The 22383-nt window shown below is 40.8% G+C and overlaps 1 protein-coding gene across 2 annotated transcripts in view; it reads right to left on the bottom strand.

The window, feature by feature from the left end:
• SUGT1 (SGT1 homolog, MIS12 kinetochore complex assembly cochaperone) overlaps positions 1–21514 on the bottom strand; it is a 29976-nt gene extending 8462 nt beyond the window's left edge. The window contains exons 1-10 of one of the 2 annotated variants that reach the window (XM_074564743.1): positions 21110–21514; positions 20978–21023; positions 17034–17124; positions 16265–16334; positions 15839–15909; positions 8841–8894; positions 6781–6797; positions 5722–5756; positions 5021–5117; positions 3863–3970 (exon numbers count right to left, since the gene is read on the bottom strand). In XM_074564743.1, coding sequence (XP_074420844.1) covers positions 3863–3970; positions 5021–5117; positions 5722–5756; positions 6781–6797; positions 8841–8894; positions 15839–15909; positions 16265–16334; positions 17034–17124; positions 20978–21023; positions 21110–21141 — 621 coding nt within the window. In that variant the 5' untranslated portion in view covers positions 21142–21514. Of the gene's footprint in view, positions 1–3862; positions 3971–5020; positions 5118–5721; positions 5757–6780; positions 6798–8840; positions 8895–15838; positions 15910–16264; positions 16335–16996; positions 17125–20977; positions 21024–21109 lie in introns of both variants that reach the window. The other variant, XM_074564752.1, reaches the window with a different exon arrangement.
• Positions 21515–22383: the final 869 nt, after the last annotated feature.

Genomic DNA, 22383 nt, shown 5'->3' on the forward strand with positions numbered 1-22383 from the left:
AACATATTTAGTCATTCATTTGAAGTTTTTGTGCCTTTTTTACTTTTATGAAGGGGGCACGATGATATTACGCACTCTGAGCTACAAGATAACTGCGCACAGGCAACTTCCTGAGAGCAAACTTGCTCCAGCCTTTACATTTTGGCTCCCTCTTCTGGAAAGAAGTAAAAAAAACTAAATTGCATCACTAAAGGCTACCTTCCTCCTGTTAAACAGTTTTCAGTGTGGCACAGTTTTTCCCCCACTTCACCTGACACATGAACACAACTAGGGATCATAGAATCATAGAATGTGTTGGGTTGGAAGAAGCCTTTAAAGGTCATCTAGCCCAACCCCCCTGCAGTAAGCAGGGACATCTTCAACTAGATCAGGTTGCTCAGAGCCTCACCAAGCCTGGCCTTGAATGTTTCCAGGGATGGGGCCTCTACCACTTCTCTGGGCAACCTGTTCCAATGTCTCACCACCCTCATTGCAAAGAGCTTCTTCCTAAGGGATGACCACCAAAATACACAAAATCCTACCTACTGCGTACAAAGTCACGCTACAGACAAAGACCAGATCAGCTTCCATTTGTAAGACACAAATCTCAAATTTATATGGTGCTTTTTGGAGCTGCTGTTACTTTTTGCTTATCAGATTACTACAGTCGGACACCTTTGACGTGAGGAGTATAACCAATAACATCAATTGATCTAGTTGTTCTAATTATGATCTATCAACTGTGCTGTTCATCTACAAGAAAAAAAATGCCATGCATATATAGCAATTCCCTCAAGAGAAGGACTCAATACAGTTGTATTCAGCATTTTCTTACATGAACATTAGGTTGAGGCCTTAGATCATAAGAATTATACGCTGGACAACACGGGGCAATTCTAAGTAACTCATGACTAAATGTGAGCAAGAACCATAATAATAATAAAAAGCTGAATTCGCAACTAGCGTTATCTACTAAATAGCAAATTTTGAATTAGGTAAAAAAAAGTCTCCAAGCATGGCAGTAATACATACAGCCACTATTAAAGGCAGTCTGTATCATCTGTAAAACTGTTGACAACTAGAATATATACAATACCAGAATGCATAAAGAAAGAAATGAAGATTTTATTTCAAAACTGGACTTCACCTACACATTATGCTGTTCTTGAGTCGGACTCAAGTGTTTTACCTCTTCTAACTCACAGCTTGAAGTCAAAAGTCTGCGGATTATGAACACTAATTTACTCCTGCTCATACAGAAACCATTCAAACACCTCCAAACATCTATCTGTGCTACCTCTGTACCCTTTGCTAGTTCTGTTCTTTTCCAAACAGAGACTTTGTATCTCAGAGCCAGATACAGCATGGACTTACTGAAAGGTATAATTTCTATTTCATTGCTAGTAAAGAACCAATTCTTAAGGTATCAACTGCATTTTTCACCACTGTTAACGTTCCCAGAATCAATCCCAGAGTCTGTAGGTTCTGTCTGCTCGCTCTTTGTAGTTATTTTAGAATTTGTAATTCTGCAAATGTAATTAAGGCTATTTTCTCCTCCCGAATTTGCATCTTTACCTTTATTCCTTTGCATTTCTGAAGTGATGCTGAATTTTCAAGCAGCATTGTGAAATCCCTCTCCAGCTTCTCTTAGTTACCAAAACGCACAGGATTGTTCTACTATCTGCCAGTTCTGCTGTTTCATCCTCTATCCATTACGTTTATTAGCTTTATGAAGTTCATGGGAAACCCGAACTATCCACCACATAACCTGCCCATATATTTGACTCTGTTTCCCCATGTATTTCCTCATATAATTGGAAAAGAAAGACGAGACTCTTCGTTGCCTAGTGAAGACTACACGATGCTAATGGCAATGTGGCTCACACGTTCAAAGGAGCAATACAAAGTAAAGCAGAGTGAAAACATGCCGCTATTCTTATCTGAAATTATTAATCCACAGCTGTTCCTATCCCATGAAAATACAATTTCTTTAGGAGTGTATAGTAAAAAATTCACGTAATTGGGAAGATAATGAAATTATGTCTTTCTTTCCAAGTCCTTAGAAAAGGACTTCGTGTAAATGGTACAAAATAATTTTTAAAGCGTTTGAGAAGTTCTAAGTAATAAGATAGTTTACTCAAAGTAATAACTGTGTATTTTCCACACCACTTATAAGAAGAAAGTACATACACAAAACTTTTGAAAAGAAATCTGAATTTCTAGTATTCAAACACTAAGGCCACACTATTCCCTTGAAGTGCTTAATGTTTTTCAAAGTAAAATATTCTTAACTTTTAAAGAAGTCTTTGCAGGCTTTACGGAGACCTGCTTTTAAATGTTTTTCTTCAGCCAGACTCCATCTGCTGGTCAGAACCAGAATTAGCTGGGGCATGATTTAAATTGTATTTCCTTCACTATGCTTTCACAGGTGTCCTTATATTGTTCTTTTCTGCAAGAGGAAGAACATGTTGAAGCACTGCATTCTGCTGTTAGAACACCTCCTGCGTTCTCTCTCATCCCATTTAGTCTCAAAAATATTCTTTCACAACTACATAGGAACAGTAACATTTGGAAACAAATGCAAAACATTTACAATTCAGACACTGCCTGAACAAAACTAAAGCTTTCACACCACTTTATAAACCTCAGTCTAACCCAGGCTCCAGACTACTAGAGGTTATTCCAGAAATTAACCCAGGCTAGAGACAGTAGCATAGAAAGACAAAGTCAAGTTCATTTCAACAGTGCAGATGCTTCATGAAAGTAATGGTACACTTCAAGACAAGTGAGAAGTATAACATAAGCTAGATAGGAACATAAAGCAAACAGGACACCTCACGGTTACTCCTCTTGACAAGGCCCATGCCCATTCCACTCAAATTTATACAAATACTAATAGACTAGCAGATTTCCTACATACTTCGAACACTCTGCTCATCTCCCACAGCGTAAACGCTCACGTGACTCAATCACATAAACTGCCCAGCTTCCTTAGAGCCAGGAGTGGAAAAACAAGACCAGCTTTCTATAGCAAACCACTCCTGTCATCTTGAAATCCCTCTTCCCTGAAATGATGCAAGAACTATTATAGGTACCTTTCTGAGAAAGGAACAGGTAAAATGGAACAGGAGAACACAAAGGAATTTCCAAAAGCTCTGCAGAATCAACAATACATTCCTGCTTCAGAGATTCATGTTTGGCTCTATGGACAAAGCATATGTCTATCTATGCACTGTGCCGACAATATATGCTATGCCAGACCAGTCAGTTTCTTATTTTTCTATACCTGTAATGTAAAAGAAACAAAACTGAGACAAAAGCATTCTCTCTCACACCATGTGATTTTCAAGTGCCTCCTACCACTCGAAGTACTATTTCCAGGAACGGCACAGAACACACCCTCTTGAAAAGCCAAGAACAGTTAACTGCACGGCTAACCTTTACTGGCAAGAAAAGGTCATGAAAGTCTAAAGAATTATTTCAACACTGAAATCCTCAACGTCTGACTTTTATTTATTGGGCACACAAAGACAACAATGCTTCAAAAGGCAATATCAGCTCCTAAAAGTTTAGTAAAAGGGTGTCCATACTTTCCCGATACCTGAATTGTAAGAGTGAAGACCAGTCTTCTTTCTACAGTAACAAGTAAAACCATCCTCAATATAAGTGTCATTTGCACTTCAGTAAGCTCCATATTACTATTTCTGACATTTGCACAAGTTTAGAAAGCCTTCCATTGGCTGAAAGGCACCCTGAAGAAAGAAAAAGCAATTCTATATGAAAAATAAGATATTATGACTTGCAGAGAGACAAGACAATACAGCAGAAGCGTTTTCAACATGAGGGACAGTCAAGGAAATAATTTACACTTTAAGAAGCTTACCTTTGTTGAAAGCACTTTAAATGTACTTTGCTCTGGCACTATCGAATGAAGAAGAACAAGCTTTAAGTTGTAGTCTTCACCTGATGGAAGTCTCACTGATGCATTCATCTGTTAACAGTTGAAAACACGTCTCTGGTCATCTTTGAGAGCAGTTTTCCATTTCCAAGTAAAGCATTGTCATTTGGCACCAAGATTAAGTGATTAAATTAATGACCCTTCACTAGGGCACTTAAAGCATCAGGTGTCAGAATTTCAGACGATGCCATTACATTACTGCATTATTGAATAAGGTGTTTCTAAAGTACACTAGAAAATGAACAAGAGATTTCAATTCTTAGCCAGCAAGCACTCAAAAAGCCTATTATCTTGTCAGCTTGATCTGCATTCTTTGGCTGAAGAATTGTATGTCAAATGAAGTCTCAACACATTAATAATGGAACATGAAAACAATTCACAACTTCCCTTCTAATACACGCAAACTACGTGGCAAGTGCTCACACAATTTTAACCATCTAAAGCAGATAGCAACAACCGAGTACTTCTGGTAGTTCATGAAGGAGCAACTTAGTTGAAAATAAGAACTTAATTCTTCAATGTTCTCAGCTAAATTAAACGTGATCATCAGTACTGCACATGGTATTACAATAAAGAGATTACTGCACCTCCTTGAAATATATACGTTGCTGCCATTGACAATTTTCGTAATGCCAAAATCAAGAAAAAACCCACCCACCAACATTCACTCTTTTTCTATAGTTGTCCTAAAGCAAGGTATTACTCATTCATACATATTTTTAGAATACCTTGCTTCTGTCCATTCCTACTCCAGATGTATGCATACTCAAATATTTTAAGTCCAGATCACTTTCTCCTCCACCCCTCCAAACAAACAGGCAGCCAAAACCCAGATGTCTCCTTTGCAGCATGCACACTACACTACCGTTTGTGTATAAGTCCCATGGACACTGCTGGGACAACAGATCCCAGTTCACTTGATTGGGTGTATACACATCTACAGCACAACCGTACATAGAAAAGCTCAGACAAAGGACCTCTTGTACCATTTTTTTCATGCTATTGCAGCAGATAACATTCACTGGTTTAATTACTGCATCTTAGGGAATCTAGGGACACGTATCAATAACCAACACAAATCACCTCTTTCTCTGAGAACTGCACACTGACATCATCCTTCTGTGCATTCTTGATCATTATAGTCACAATTACTTGAGATTCTGTTTGGTACCAGTCATACCTGAAAAGAAAAAAAAAAAAAAAATAAGAAAGAGGAAAAACTGACTGCAAAGAGATGTACAGAAGAATACCAAAAGCTGGAAAAGTGCATTGTGTAGTTTAACAAGGGAAGACACAGAAAATAAGATTTCTTCCCCTTCCTCTAACAGAGCAGTTGCAGAATTGACAAGATAAGTGGTTGAAGAACAAATAATCATTTTTAATCAAGAAGCATATCAAAATTAGGTCACTTTCTTAACCAATGCATAATATTGTTTGCCTTCTATAAATTAAATGGCACTTTTTAGTTCAGGATCTTAAAAGCATCTCAAAAACATTACCTATACTAGGCACAATGGGCCAGTCTTTGAATTAAGCTCAGCATGAGAATTAGAAACAGAACCCAAAATGCTTACTCCATTCCCCACTCTCCCAGTAGGCATAATCTCCGGAAAGTAAAATTCAGTCTGAACAGAAGCAATGTCACAGTTTGAAATACATTTCACTTAGACTACCATGTTCTCAAGCTACAGAAAACGAATTATCTTGCTTCTCCGATCCCCAAGCCAAAGAATAGCTACTTGTCAATTATTTTAATTCCCACAGTAAAGCAAAAGTCAACTTACTTGATCTTTGGTGGCAGAGGTTGCTGCTGCATATTCTAGTTGAAGCATATTCCATTGGAAAGAAAGTTACATCAGTGTGAGTGAAAATATACCATGAAGTACTTTCCAAAGACACAAGTTATTTTCACAGTGATTGCTGCCCTTCTCTTGATTTATGCATGAGCATTAACTTAAGAGGTAAAGCTCTTCACTGTTCTTCCAGCCGTTTATGCCAGATTAAGAATTAAAGAGTTTCAGTTTACATTAAACATGTCAGTCTATAACTCAGAATATATTGGTAAAACATCTTTATAAATAGCAGTAAGTTCAGCTTTAACTCATTTTCTTCCTGGATAAGAAGGATACCTGAAAGACACACAGTGGCTACGTTGCTAATCTAAAAGTCAGGAAGGAAACCTGAAACAGATCTGAGAACTTAGGTATAACTTTTAAACATAAAAACCTTTTAACTGTAAGATCAGTCTTTACATACACCCACCATATTTCCTGTACACTTTCCTCCTCTATCCTATTCTTAAAATGTAAAAAATGGAAATTACTATGAAAGAGGGAGTAGAACATGCAATGCAAATTCCCATTTTTGTCTAAAAAAAAAAAAAAAAAAAAGAGGGGGTCTATTTCAACACCACTTCTGAAGATTTCCAATAAAAAAGAAAATTAAAAGCTGAACAAGTTACAGCAGAAAAAATTCCACACAAACCACCTGCAGGCTACTGGAAAACAAAGTTACTTTCCAGCAGTCACAAGCAAGTTAGTATTAAGATGAGCTGGTTAATTTGTAGAATTAAGAAGCAAGAAAGTTAAAGTTTACTTCAATGAGTGCACTGTAATTGCCAGATTTAAATGCTATTCCTAAAAGTTTTCAGGGCTCAAATTTCGCAACCTTGGTCTCAAATAAAACAAAAAAAACGCATTTAGAAGAAAACTTAAATCCTTCAGAACTGCATGAAATAGAAAAGATTAAAGTCTGAAAATTTTAAGAAGCCACTGAGGTTTAGAACCATACTTTAGCTTAACAAAGAAATTGAAACTGTAAAGGTATTCAGGAAAACATCTTACCGCTTCTGTCTGTGATGCTGCAGAAAGAAAGGAAAGTTGCACTTTCAGAAGAGAGATATTGAACGTATATGGCATACATTTATTCTAGCTTTTCTCGGTTACTCTAGACATTCTGCATTTATTTCACTCTCAACAGTAACGAGTTAAAAACATGTCAGTTCTACCTCTAGTATATTGCTTTTATGACAACCTACTTTTTAATCAGACTTCAATCAGCAACTTGAGCAATGAAACAACTGTAATATAGAGCATGTTCTGATTAACAGAAGGAACAGATTTTCCACTACTTTCCCTCGTTTATCAGAAACCTTTTATAATGAAAGCAACATCACAACATACAAAAGTTTTCAAAATCCCTTCCCGTAAGTCTGTACTAGGTTTATCATCCATCCATAGGAATAGCACAAAGTTCTCATCAAATCTGTATCTCCTGCTAGGCCAATGCAATTGGTGAATGAGATAGAAACCTGGCAGAAAAATTCACTTATATGGCCTTAATAATATTGTAAATACTTTGATCTAAACTATAGCTCAGTATTTCCCCTTCTAAACATTTTTTCCTAAAATATGTTTGAAAAGAAACAAACTTTCCCCTTGCTTCTTTATAATGCGTACTGCTAAAAAGACATAAAGATTAATAAAAAGAAGAATATAAAGTTGTAATTAAGAAATTAGAGGTTTTGGGGTTGGGGTTTTTTGGTTTCTTGTTTTTCTTTCTTTCTTTCGACTCCTTTTTCACAAGGAGTCACATGGAAAAGATAAAGGGTAATGGGTACAAGTTACTCCTGGGGAGATTCTGATTGGACACAAGTGGAACATTTTTCACAATGAGAACTATCAGCCATTGAAATAATCTCCCCAGGGAAGTGGTGGGTTCCCCAACATTGGGCACTTTTAGGATTCAGCTGGACAAGGTGCAGGGTCACCTTGTCTAGACCGTGCTTTTGCCAAGAAAGGTTGGACCAGATAATCCTTTATGTCCCTTCCAACCTGGTATTCTATGATTCCATGTTATTTATTTTTCCTGGAGTATCAGAGAATTAAGATAATGGCTCAAAAAAAGAAAAGACAGGGATGAATATTCAAGATGAAACAGGACAACTGAGTTGAACCAGACAAACACTGCAAAAAGTAATGATGACATTAGAGAAAAACATGTATTCTAACCTCTTTCCTTGAGAGGGCAAAGAAAGTTGTCACCCAAGATAACTCTTTGCAAATAAGACTACGCATACTGATCACTTCCCTAATTTCTCCAAATAAAAATAAACCTGGCAAAAATGTATCATGAAGCAGAAATTTATTCATTCCTATACAACACAGAAGGCTTCTCTTTTATTTGGTTTTTAGTCAAGAGGTTGATGTGAACTTGTATTGTTTCTACTGTGTGCACCACACAGAGGAGGGAAGTCACAACAGGTGAAGGAAAAAAAACTAAATCAGTTATCGTGTTGTACCTCACTAAAATCCACAGGCAGTTTAAGCTTGGTGGATGACTTCATTGCCAGGGATGTCAGTTTGTAGGAAGGTATGAAAGGAACCTATACTCACACTCACTGACCACCACAGATAAGACGTCAGAGCAGCAACTAGCACCTGACTAAGACACTCTCAGACTGTCTGGAATCAGAGTAAAATCCCCAAATTTCCACCTCTCTTTCCAACTTTACGTTCTGCAAGACTTAAAAACTGATTTTGATGCTGGTTTTAGAAAGCAAGTTGATACATGCTTCCACAGTTAAAATTAGCTAGCAGTTGTATATGAAAGCCAGTTAAAATTATTTAAGATTGGACTTCAAATACGTACTCCTCTGTACTAGCTAACTATTACATTAAAAACCCAGTATTTGTGTTCCTTTAAATCTGAGGCATAGAAGCGTTCAGGATATATAGTCTGAGAGAAACAAAAGATAGGAAAAATTGACTTTTTTTTTTTTTTTAAACAAAAATTTCTTTTGTTGTAAGTAAGAGATAAGCTGCAAGTCTTTGAAAAAACATGACACAGCTCCAAAGCACAGGGCATATCAAACCCCTTATCAAGTAAGTGTGTTTTTTCTTACCGTTTAGTGTTTCTTCACATCTTTTAATCCAAATACTAAAGGTATCATCTACATCTAGAAGAGATCAAACACAGTAACATTAAAACTCTTCAAGAACTACACATATTGCATAAAGAACAATTTCTCACAACTGCCGATTAGAAGAAATTCATCCCAAACTCGCATCAATTTACTAAAAAACAGTATTATTCCCAATTATCTTCTTGTAACCTGTCATTCCAGTTAAAACTTTAAATATTTTTACACAACTCTACTATTTAACTCTGTTACATTTAATTAACTTCAAATTAATTTGTAGGACACTCGATTTTCTTTGAATTGACCCAAATACACTATCGCTTTCCAGTCTGCTCAACCTCTATATAACTCTTTAGAAAGCAAGAAGTACAGTTTTACATATTTTTCCATTATTCTTAAGATATTTTTTTTTCCAAACACTCAGTCACATGCTTCCTCTCTAGAGGAATATCGGAAGAGACAGTCTGTTCTTAGGAAAAAGTTGCACAAGTTTTCACAAACACCAAGTATTTTCTCCTGCTGGTTTTACACAAACTTTAGAAACACATCTGAAATTTCAGGGATGTTAGGAATACGTAGGTGGTCATTCCACTCTATGAATCAAAATCACAGAAAAGTTTGCTAAGACCTTGATATTCTAGGAAGCAAGCTCTCCAGATAGAAATAAAGGTAGTGGTGTAACGATGGAGTGATCACCTTATTTCAACAAAATTCCCAGAAAAATCTCTCACAGTCAGGAAAATAAAAAAGTAGCAATGTTACTGACCAACTACTAAGAATAGCTAAACTTTTTATCTTTTTACAGTAGAGAGAATTCACACTGAGGGAGTTCACACAGTCAACCACCCAGCAAAGGGCTTGAACAGGTTCAAAAGAAAGAAGAGTTCCCAGCAGACATGCACGTAAGTGTGACTCCACTGCAGTTATGCAAAGTAGTCACAGCAACCCCTTCAAATATAAAACATACATCAACTTTAAGGTGTGCCTTAGGTCTTAAAATTGCTATGCCACTTCTAAGGCCACCTCCCCTTCCCTTTTATTCTGCCATCCCCAACAGTAATCTTAAAAGTTACCTAAATTTTAAGCTACATAACATTTATGTTACCTCTCAGTTCCTGCTAGAAAAAAGTAAAAATTCAAACAATATGGCTGTCTTGACGTTACAATAGAATCAGTCACTGACTGCACTGTCTTTTCTATAATCCTAACAAATCCTGGAAAGAAGATTCCTATTTTCAGATGGAGTTTACCAAAGTTAACTGTCAAAGGGTTCTGTTGGGATATCCAAGGGTTGTCTTCAATTATCTAATGTACACTTAAGGTATTCAAGATGACTGAGGGCAGACTGTTCTCAGAAGTACACTGGGAAAGGAAGTGAGGCAAAGGACCCAACATGCTGCAAAGTAAGTTCTGATTAGAGAAGGTAAATTCTTTACTAAAAAAGTGGTCAAACAGTGGAGCAGGTTGCCTAAAGAGGCTGTAGAATCTTCAGCCTTGGAGATACCTGGAAATCCGCAGTAGAAGGATCTGAGCAAACACACACAAGTTCAAAGTTAATACTACCTTTGGCCAGGGCATGGAATTAGATGAGCTCCAGAGCTTCCCTGCAACCTAATTTAATCTATAATTTTAAAAACTAGGAGTCTTTTTAGGGTATGGATGCTAAGTTTTGCATCTGGGAACAAAGTTTATTAATCAAAAGAGGAATTAAATGAAATTAGTTCAGGAGTCTAAGCAAAAAGAAACTGAGTCAAGTCTCCACTGATCCAGCCTCTGACTTTCAGCAGCAGGTGAGAAATTCTCTTTTCAACTATGTAACACAAATTTTAAGAGAAAGGTCCAGTGTTATCTGCCCCGTTTTCCTAGAAGACCCCCCTCACCAGCCACTGCCTCTTTCCCTGCAGCTCAGCACATTTTATAATTTGAGGCAAAAGAATTTTTTTTGTGTGCTCTATAATTGTATTATTCTCCCAAAGAACTTACCAACAATTTCTACTAACAACTTTCTAGTTCAGAAAACCTAACTGGGTCTTCACTTACCGATCGTCTACTAACTCTTGGAATACAAGAAAAGTACGTACTAAGATGTTTCTTTAAAAAATTGGCACATTACACCTTTATTAATTTCATTAGGCAGTGACAGCAAAAAAAACCCCAAGAAAGTTTGATTATAATTGTCCTAAATCCACATAACATACTGAAAAGTAACAGATCACGCTGCTTTTTCAATCTAAGGCACATTAATGAACTCCACAAATCCACATGCGTCTAGTCTCACGGTTAAGTGAAAGAAATCTTGTTTCCTAATGTTATTTTATAAAATAGAAACATTGCACATTTAACAATTCATCACGTCAAGCCATATTTAGATATCACCGTAGGTGGGTAATGGGAAGCTTGCTGTAGTACCCTGGGCCTGTCAGGCCTACCAGTAATGAGCACAAGTAGGAAGCTCATCATTGTTAGCATTCCAGACTAAGATCCTTACATGAGCAAGGAACAGAAAAACATACCGGTGAACTTCCGCCCCCTTGCGTGGCAAAGACACCAGCCTTGCCAGCAAAGAATTCCCCACCACAGCAATTCTCTCTGAGGCAGGAACAGCTAAAGTCTTCCCTCTTTATCACCTGCTTAGCCGTATGTGGCAAATTTTCCCTCTGCACTTTGTTCGTTTCGCACTAGCTGCATTTAACTGGAAGTTAATTGTTCTTCTAAAATGCTTATGCTCACAATTGTTTTCACCTGGGATCCATCAAACATTCCACAGAAATGCAAAGGCAAATTCTATTACTGACATAAACTTGCCAGCAAATTAGGTAATACACGGAAAAGAATCAACTAAAAATATGTATTTGTAAAAAGGCCTTCAGGAGAGTCCTCATCTCACAGCAGGTCACAGAATTTTGTAACGAGACACGGGAAGCACAGCGGAAACTACCTTCAGATGAGAGAGTAATCAGGAAGGACTGGGAAGCTTCAGAAACACTTCAACTGGGTAAGCAGCAAAACAATGGCAAATTAAATTCAAAAAGGTAGAAGTCAAGCAATTCAACACAGGAAAAGGATGTGCTGTATTTCAGGGATTCTGAGTTAGCTAAGAGGGTCCTGCAGCTCTGTGTGCTGTTGCACCCTACAACATAAGTAGGACGTGAGGTTAAACAGAACCAAAAAAAAAAAAAAAAAAAAAAAAAAAGTGATACGTTTTTTGTATAACCTGGATTTTAAACAGTCCAACTGACAAACCAGAAAGGTGACAAAATCCATACATGTGAAAAGGCTCAAACTGACAGTGATTGCTTGGGGTGGCGCAAGAATATGAAAAAAAATACAGATTAATCATTAAATTAATTGAGTTCAGGAGCGATGAGTTTGGAGATGTATGAAAAGTTACCTATCAAGTAAGGAAAGCTACAGAAGTCACTGGAAGGAATCACTTCCTTTCACGGGAAAATACTAGAGAACTTGGCTAGACTGCAGACGTGCTTGTCTTTTTAGTGTACAAACTAGTGGAGACTATCTAGTTATCCAAACTAACAAAACTGAAAGAACTTTAGGCAATGTCTTATATTTTAACTCCTATTCCAGAGCAGCCTAAGCTGACAACTAACAGTTGCTGCAATTCCACCACATCCCCCTTCCACCACCATTACCCCAACGCTGCTCTGCAGCTTCACTTCTGTAGGCTTCAGCAGTCAGACCCTTCATTGCTCTATTTCAACACATTAATCCAGGGGGAAAATACTTTAAAAATAGTAGTTTTCTGAAGACTTAAAGCATTGAAAGAAGCAGCTAAACAAGCACAAGTGTGGGAGGGAGCACAATCACTTGGCAGCAAGCATATAAATTAGCTTACACTCCCATGAAACTCCAGTTTTAGATCAGAGAAGCAGATCACTTATTTGGGGGAAGCAAAGTAATTACATTTTTGCTAAACCTTCAGGTCCCAGCCACTGTTACAGATAAGACAGCACACTAGAAACATCTGAGACCATGAAAATTCTTATCAGATTAGCACACTTTGCTCTGTGTAACCTTTCGAGGTACTTTTCTTACTATGTTCTTCTGCTGTTGGGAAGGGATGGAATGGGGTGAGTGATTTAAAATATGGGGGATATGAGAAAAGAAAAGAGAAAGACATCACAACCACCTAGAGGGCAGAGAGGAGGGTGCACAGCAAGCTCACTACCATGGACTTCAGGAGAGCAGACTTTGGCCTCTTCAGGGATCTCCTGAGTAGAGTACCATAGGATAAAGCCCTGGAGGGAAGAGGTGCCCAAGAAAGTTAGTTAATATTTAAAGATAACCTTCAAGCTCAGGAGCAATGCATCCCAACAAAGAAGTCAGGCAAAACCACCAGAAGGCCTGCATGGATTAACAAGGAGCTCCTGGACAATCTCAAACACAAAAAGGAAGCCTACAGAGGGTGGAAGCAAGGACAGGTAGCCTGTTAGGAATACAGAGAAATTGTCTGAGCAGCCAGGGATCAGGTTAGGAAAGCTACAGCCCAGAGAGAATTAAATATGGCCAGGGACGTCAAGGGCAACAAGAAAGGCTTCTACAGGTACGTCAGTGATAAAAGGAAGACTAGGGAAAACATGGGCCCTCTCCGGAAGGAATAAGAGACTTGGTTACCCAGGATATGGAAAAGGCTGAGGTACTCAGCCTTTTTGAGGGTTGTTTTTTTTGCCTCAGTCTTCACCAGCAAGTGCTCTAGTAACACCACCCAAGGCGCAGAAAGCAAAGGCAAGGACTGGGAGAATGAGGAACCCCCCACTGCAGGAAAAGATCATGTTCAAAACCATCTGAGGAACCTGAGGGTGCAGAAATCCATGGGACCTGATGAAATACATCCACAGGTCCAGAGGGAATGGGTGGATGAAGTTGCTAAGCCACTATCCATCATATTTGAGAAGCCATGGCAGTCCACTGAAGTTCCCACTGACTGGAAAAGGGAAATTTTTAAAAAGGGGAAAAAGGAAAAGGAGGAGCCGGCGAACTACAGGCCACTCAGTCTCACCTCTGTGCCTGGCAAGATCATGGAGCAGATCCTCCTGGAAACTGTGCTAAGGCACATGGAAAATAAGAAGGTGACTGGTGACAGCCAACATGGCTTCACCAAGGGCAAGTCATGCCTGACAAATTTGGTGGCCTTCGACGACAGGGGTACAGCATTGGTGGATAAGGAAAGAGCAACTGACACCATCTACCTGGACTTGTGCAAAGCATTTGACACTGTCCCACACAACATCCTGGTCTCTAAACTGCAGAGACATGGATTTGATGGATAAGGAATTGGCTGGATGGGTGCACTCAAAGACTTGCGGTCAATACCTCCATGTCCAGGTGGAGACCAGTGATGAGAGAGGTTCCTCTGGGATTGGTACCGGGAACAGTGCTGTTTAACATTTTTTGCTGGCGACATGGACAGAGGGATTGAGTGCATCCTCAGCAAGTTTGTCAACAACACCAAGATGTGTGGTGTGGCTGACATGCTGGAGGGAATGGATGCCATCCAGAGGGACCTGGACAGGCTTGAGAGGTGGGCCTCTGCGAATCTCATGAAGTTCAACAAGGCCAAGTGCAAGGTCCTGCACATGGGTCATGGCAATCCCAGGCACAAATACAGGCTGGGAGGAAAACAGATTGAAAGCAGCCCTCAGGAGAAGGACTTGGAGATGTTGGCTGACGAGAAGCTCAACATGTCCCAGCAGTGCATGCTTGCAGCCCACAAAACCAATCGTATCCTGGTCTGCATCAGGAGAAACATGGCCAGTAGGTCGAGGGAGGTGATTCTGCCCCTCTACTCCACCCTGGTGAGACCCCAGCTGCAGTACTGTTTCCAGCTCTGGGGCCTCAGCACAGGAGAGACATGGACCTGCTGGAATAGGGCCAGAGAAGGGCCACAAAGATGACCAGAGGGCTGGAACACTTCTGCTATGAAGACAGGCTGAGGGAGAAGGCTCCAGGGAGACCTTATTGTGGCCTTTCAGTACCTAAAGTGGGCCTACTGGAAAGACAGGGTGGGACTCTTGATCAGGGAGTGTAATAGATAGGACGAGGGCTCATGGTTTTAAATTGAAAGAGGGGAGATTTAGATTAGATATTAGGAAGAAATTCTTTACTGTGAGGGTGGTGAGGCACTGGAACAGGGTGCCCAGAGAAGCTGTGGATGCCCCATCCCTGGAAGTGTTCAAGGCCAGGCTGGATGGGGCTTTGAGCAGCCTGGTCTAGTGGGAGATGTCCCTGCCCATGGCAGGGGGGTTGGAACTAGATGGTCTTTAAGGTCCCTTCCAACCCAAACCATTCTATGATTCTGTGATCTTGCAATTGTTTTGCAGTATGCATTCCCATAACTTCTACCAAAGCTTTCTGTATTGATCTACTCCCTTCCTGCTTCCAGATGAAAATCAGATTTTTAAAAAAAGCTCTAATTCTCCGCAAACTAAAACATGTGTGAGTCCAGCTGGGAGGCTAACACTTCAAGAAAGAGACAGATAGTAACTACGCTTCTGTAATTAAGTGATACCAAATGTGAGGTAAAAATCCATTTTTGCCAGTTTTAACACCCATCAAGGTACACGTCCTTTCTGAAGACCAGTCTATCAAATGGTTTAACTACTAAAAAATTCCAGCTGCATGTAAGGAGCCTTTTCCATTCAGAAGCTTTTCTACTTGACATTGCCACCATTTATCTGTGACCTCCAGGAAGCAGGGAAACACCCCCCATTTTATACAGAAAAAAAAATAAATTCATATACCACTTGCTAATAATTTTGATACACATTTTTAGGCAGTTTTACTCTTTAATGCAGTGATTACAAAAACCTCTACAAAAGCCAGACATCTCAAATCAGGCACCTAATTCATTAGCCTTCTAAAGAAAAGAAAGCTTTTACCTTTACTTTCAGCTAACACATTAGAAAAAGGTTTTTTCTCATTAGCAATGAAGTACTGCGCACACAAGAAATTGTAATACTTACTGTCCAACCTCTGTCCCTCTCTGAAAGACTGTAATGCAGATGCATAGTTTTTGGTATGGTATTCACCTAACCTGACATGAATAAAGGAAAACACAAGGAAACAGTAATTACTTTTCGATCTAATCGACATTCTGAAGATCACAACATCCTTAGTTTACACACTATATTGGTTAAAATTACACATGTAAGAATTTAAACCGACAAAGAGATGTGTATTTGAAAAGGCCAGGATAACGTCAAGGTAAACACCCCAAACTAATTTGCTTCTTACAACCGCAGCTTTATTATGGATGGGTTATAAGCAGTATGGCATTAAATTTATTCATTCATGGTGTTGCAAAAAGCCTGTATAGAGCCATAATCCAAATGCTAATATTGCCCTACAGATTATCACAATATTACCAAAACACAATATATGATACATACCCTTTTCTAAGGAGAGCTACAGCATTACTGGGGTTGAGTTCTAGGGACTTCTTTGCATCTGCAACTGCATCTGTTGGAAGTCAGTTTAAAGGTGAGGAACATAATAACATCTTATAAAAAGCAGCAAACTGCGAGTCTTTTAGTAGTGAAAATTTTGGAAGGTGTACGATGCTAGCTTTCTTAAGTTGCACACAAATCACACTGAATTAAATCCAGCCACAGCTGCTACGGGTGAACCCTTCATTCAGCTACAGAGCTAGCTCTATTTAAGACAAGGCATGACTTAGTGAAATCCTCTACTTAGATCTGAAGTGTGAACCTGTTTGTTTGGTTTTTGCTGTAAAAAAACCAAATAGACCAAATCTTAAGTTATTCAGTTAATCTTTTTCCCAGGCATTATTCAGTTACCACATTCCTACCATGACAGGATTCAGTCTCTACCAAAAACATAAGGATGGAAGATGCTTACAACACAAAACTTAAAATCTGCCTAATAACTCTGCTTAAAAAAAAGGTGCCAAGATAATACTAGGCTAAAATCAAATGGAAAGCTGGGACTGCAGAGAACCCAATTCATTGCAAGTTTTGCAGAAACAAAACAATCAAAAAAACCTGTAAAATTATGCCCTAACTGTAGAATCAGCATATTAAGTTACAAATAACACTTTCTGCTACTACTATATTTGGCTGCAGATTTAAGATATCTTCTGTACAGAACATGTCATAATATACTTGTAAGAGGATTCTCAGTGTTGTCTGAAGATGTTACCAGCATATTTCTGTAGAAGGATATGAGCATAAGCTCGTTGACAATAACATTCGGCATCATCTGGATTCTTCTCCAAAGCTGTTGTCAGTTCCTGTAAAGACACATCGAAAAACATGAAATGGCACCTCAGAAGTCCCCTGTCAATTAAGAGACTTTTCAGAAGAAAATATCCTAAGTGGAATGACCGTTTACCTGTCGCTCAGTTCTCACTCACAAAGCTTAAGCGTTAAATCTTGAAGTACAAGGAACCTGCTAATTGTATCAAATTCAAGGAGCCTGTTTTCAAGGAAACAGGACTTTCAGCTGCCTTAAACATGAAGTCTTAACACACACATGATCCTCCATATTCCAAAGACCTTCCTACAATTCTCAGCATTTTTGTACAGAAATCTGCTGGACTTGAGGAAGCACTGCAGGATCAGGACTTTGGAAATCAACATGCAGTGTGTCAAAACACTTGTGTGGGGGTAACACACTCAAAGCATTGTAACACATGATGAAATACCACATTACATTATATTAGTGAGCACAGGAAATTGTTCCGATTTATGCTGAGCACAAAAACAGGAGAACAAAAGACTTATGCAGCACAGGCCTCACAGGAAATATCGTTGCACAATGGAAATAAGCATTAAGTAGTCCCTTGCTAGGGGAATCACTGGGTATACAGATTGAAATAATAATAATAGTATGCTCACTATGAGAAAAGTTTATGACTTTTGCATAACAGAATAAAATCACAATGACTCGATGCACACACCTGGAAAGAGCATCTGCAATTCCCCCCTTATTAATGAGATAAGTTCTTCTCTTCGCTAGAAAACAGTAGGTCTTCCAAAGCCACTAGAGTACATTGCTAAGTACAGTAACTCTGTTTACTAAGTTGACTGGACCCCTACTCAGAATTTAGCAAGCTCGAGGGTGGCTAAGATACAGGCTTCAAACCTGCATGAATATTAGTAGAGTGCAGCTGCCAGAACACTGTCCCACCAAGACAGAGAAAAAGAGCAGAAGGACCTGCCTTAGTTTTAATTCAGATGAGTACCTTGCTCTGTTTCACAGCTGTCACACAAAACACGCCAACTAGGAGTTAAGTGGCAACAACAGCTTTTTTTTAGCAGTAGCATGAGTTTTTATTAGCATAAAATACAAATAGGTACAGCATATGCTTCTAAAACATCTGGGGTCTCTAAAGAAAGTGGCAAGAAGTAGACAGTTGTAACCAGCAACACTTGATCAAATTATACAGATGCCCTCTTAAGATTTAAAGCCATGTAAAAGCAGTCATTACAGAAATATTCATGGCTATAGGTACTCCACACGGGATGGACATGAGGTAAAACATATAATAAAATAGGTGCATATTATGCTGAGAGGTGAAGTACAGCTTTTGATCCTCAAAACCAAGCATGGTCTGACTCTGATACTGAACATTACTCTTCACAAGCAGAGTCACTTCTGTGACAGGTCACCTCTCACTCCAAACATTAGTTCCTGTGATTTACGCTGATGACAGAAGCCCTGATTAGAACCACCGCACAACATACGAATGGATTCCTCTGCAGAACTAGCCCTCACACCAGGAAAGAAAAAAAAACAAAAAACAAACAAAAACCAAACCAAACCCAAACCCAAGCATCCTGAAGAGCATGAAACTCACCTCTTCGTTGGCTTTTTGTCAGTAAGTTGTGACATCTCACTCACACAAATGCAAAGTTACTCCTATAATACAGCTATTTGAGAAGACGGCCAAGTAATACTTGACGAGCACCACGAACTCCGGATTATGGACATGAGCAACAGTCACTTAGAACAAGCTTAGACTTAGTCTTCAAACTCTCAAGTATGTGCTCTCTACATGTTTTTACTCTAAAGGCCCTTACCATGCAACCAAGTTGCAAACATATTTCTAAATACATTGGGACGTCTCATGTCCCTCCATGCTCATGATAAGGAGTTTGTGTGAATTAAAGGTATTTTCGGTTTTTTGAATCACTAGTGCCTGAATCTAAGAGGGTCAGCACCCTTGTTTCTCATTTGGCAAAACACCAAAACAATGAATGTTTGTTTTAACATACAATTCTGATTGTCTCCTGAATCATCACCACTTGCATTGAAGAGTAACTAGAAAACATCCTTATTCCACACAGTAAACTATTTTTTCAATTTAAAATGCCAAAAAAGTCATTAAAGAGTTTACAGCTTTATCATTCAGATGGTATTTAAAGATGGATGATGACCTTTCAGTTGTATCAGATCCAGGTGCAGAAAGCTGAAGCATGCTCTCCAGGACTTAAAGGACTTAAGAGTCCTGACGACACAGTGCAGAAATGCCATGCCACGCTTCAGGCGTGGAAGCATTACACAGCACCATTTATAGGGTATCATGTCCTAGATTAGAAATATTAAGCACATGAGCTAAAAGACCACACCTAAGGTCGTGCAAACATGGTGTACTACCCGTAGACCCAAGCTTCTAAATCAGCAAAACGCTACATTGCACTACGGGACTTGGCAGTTCAGAGATTATCAAGCACAATCTGCCTACTCAATTCAGTACTTTTCAAAAAGGCTACACAAGTGACACCAGTATTACTGTATCAAGTAGTAAATATTGCCCACAGAATGTGTTATATATTGTTTTGAAGCACTGAATGTACAAAGAACTGAAATATAAACTAGGAAAGCAAAGCAGCTCTGTAAATACAGAAAAAAACCTAAATGCACATTCTGATAGTATTCTTTAATACTTCGAAAGGCCTTTTGGTGTTGGGGTTTTTTTTGGTTTGTTTGGTGGTGGGATGGTTTCTTCCCCTCCGCAATTGGAAAGACTTGTTTTTTAGATCTTAAACTAGTTTTACTATGCCAAATATATTTGTTTATTCCAAATTGCTTTTTAGATACCGTTTATCTTCTGAAAAACTTTTACAAGCTACATCCTAAACCCCAAAGAACTTTCAGCTTCACCATTTTCCTTATGGAATGATAATTCAGCATCATCTTATGCTTCTGCCACCTACTCTACTGAAGCAGAACTAACCCTTTACATCCTCCCCCCTTCCAAGTACGTTAAATGGAAATGCTTATCCACCCTCCAGTTCTGTCTTCTCATTAACCCTCTGTTTTAAGTAAAAACAACCTTTGAAAGCACGTTAATAACTGTTAATGGGTAAAATCATAGAACAGGCCAGGTTGGAAGGGACCTCAAAAGACCACCTTGCCCAACTTTTTGGGGGAAAGGCCCAGGTGTGGTTATCTAGCACCCTGTCTAGTTGCGTCCTGAAAACCTCCAGTGATGAGGGCTCTACCACATCCTTAGGGAGGTTGTTCCAGTGAAGGGCTGTTCTCACCGTAAAAAAAAATTATTTCTTACTTCGAGATGAAATGAAATTCAGTTCTGTTCCCCACAAAATATAGAAAGAGGAAAAAATATAGATCTGGGGAGAATAAAAACTAATGAAGATTGAATACATTTCTCCAATAAACTTGGGGCTTTTTTTTAAACTGCAAATAGCAATTGATTTAGTTAACTGAACCACCATCTACACAGAAGAAAAAGTTTAGGGTTCGTTTTTTTTTTTTCGTTTTTGCAACGCAGGTAACACAAATATTTTGACAGAAGGGCGCTAATCCGAACCATTCTATGATTCCATGAACTCCTCGGTAGCCAGACCTCACCCCAAAGGGGCTTCCAAGAGAAAATCTGCCAGACACCCGCTCACCCCACCCCCGCTCGCCTCAGCCCTTCCCCTCGCTCCCACCAGCGGCACCGCACCCCAAAAGACCGGGGCTCCCGCCGGTACCGCCCCCCCCTCGGCCCCCTCCGTCACCCCCCGGCTGGGCAGGCCGGGAAACTTCACACAGCCATGGGACAAGGCTCACCGCCCCCGAACCCCCGCCGGCCCGGCCCGGCTCGGCTCGGCTCGGCCCACCCCGGCCCTCACCTCCACCGCTGCCGCCGGGTCCCGGTCGACGTCGCCGTCCGAGAACCTGCCGAGGAAACACAGCGGCGTGAGAGGGCGAGGCGGGGGCGGGCGGAAGGAGCACGGGGTGAGGAAGCAGCGATGGGAGCTCACCGCGGAGGGGACGCCGCTCCCGCCGCCGCCATGGCGCCCGCCCCCCCGGGAAACTTCTGGAGCCGCCGCGGCACCCGCGCGCCGAACCCCAAGGCCGCAGCCGCCGCAAGGCCTGACGGGATACGGCCCTGCAAGCTCCTCCCGCGCCTCCCCGGGCGAGGCGGGGCTCAGCCGTAGCTACCGAGGCAAGCGCGCCGCCTCGCCGTAGAGTTGGAGGACCGGTCGTGGCAGAGGGGATCCCGGAGCCCTTTCCGCGCGCCTCTTTTGCCCCTTAGGGCAGCCCTGAGGGAGATGATGGTGGCGCCTTCACTGACGAAGCTTGCTGCAGGGCTTCCCAAGCAGGGTCCGCGCAGACACGGGGGAAGAGCGGGCGGTTGGCGAAGCCGCGCAGCCGCCATTTGGAGTGCGAGCCTGAGGGGAAGGGCGAGGGGGTGAAGGCTGAGGCCGCCCAGGAGGCGCCGGGCTTGCCTGAAGCTCCGGCGCCGCCTCTCGGCCCAGCCCGGCGGGTGCCGGCGATCGCCGCGCCTCAGCGAGCGCCGCCGGGCAGCTCCCGCCCGGGCGGGCCCGGCGCTGGCAGCTTGAGGCCTCCTTCCGTCCTCCTCCCGGGGCTGCCTTCCGTGAAACGCCTCAGACAAAAAAATGCCTTTTTTTTTTTCTCCTCCGCAGCCTCACACGCCTGCAGAAAAGAACGGCGGCCTCATTTTTTCCCTTTCTGAGTCAGCAGCGGCTGGGATTTGAGATGGCGGGTTGTGTTTGGCCACTGCCACAGGCACAAAGGCATTGCCCAAACTCCGCTTTTACTATTTATTCCAGCTTCTCCCATCCTCCATCCTAGTAAGGATAAAAAGTCTTTTTAGAGCACAAGTCTTGTGAGGAGCGGCTGAGGGAGCTGTGGTTGTTCAGCCTGGAGAAAAGGAGGCTGAGGGGAGACCTTCTCGCTCTCTACAACTACCTGAAAGGAGGTTGTAGCGAGGTGGGGGTCGGTCTTTTGTCCCAGGTAACAGGCGACAGGACAAGAGGAAATGGCCTCAAGTTGCACCAGGGGAGGTTTAAATTGGTTATTAGGAAAAATTTCTACACCGAAAGCATTGTCAAGCATTGGAACAGGCTGCTCAGGGAAATAAGTGGAATTGTTGTCCCTGGAGGTATTTAAAAGACGGGAAGACATCGTGCTTAGGTTGATGGTTGGACTAGATGATCTGAAAGGTCCCTTCCAACCTAGGCAATTCTATGATTCTAAGGAGAGCTAGAAGTACAGATACACTCGGCTGGCA

This window comes from Larus michahellis, chromosome 1 (genome assembly GCF_964199755.1).
Source record: "Larus michahellis chromosome 1, bLarMic1.1, whole genome shotgun sequence".
In the NCBI taxonomy this organism is placed as follows: domain Eukaryota; kingdom Metazoa; phylum Chordata; class Aves; order Charadriiformes; family Laridae; genus Larus; species Larus michahellis.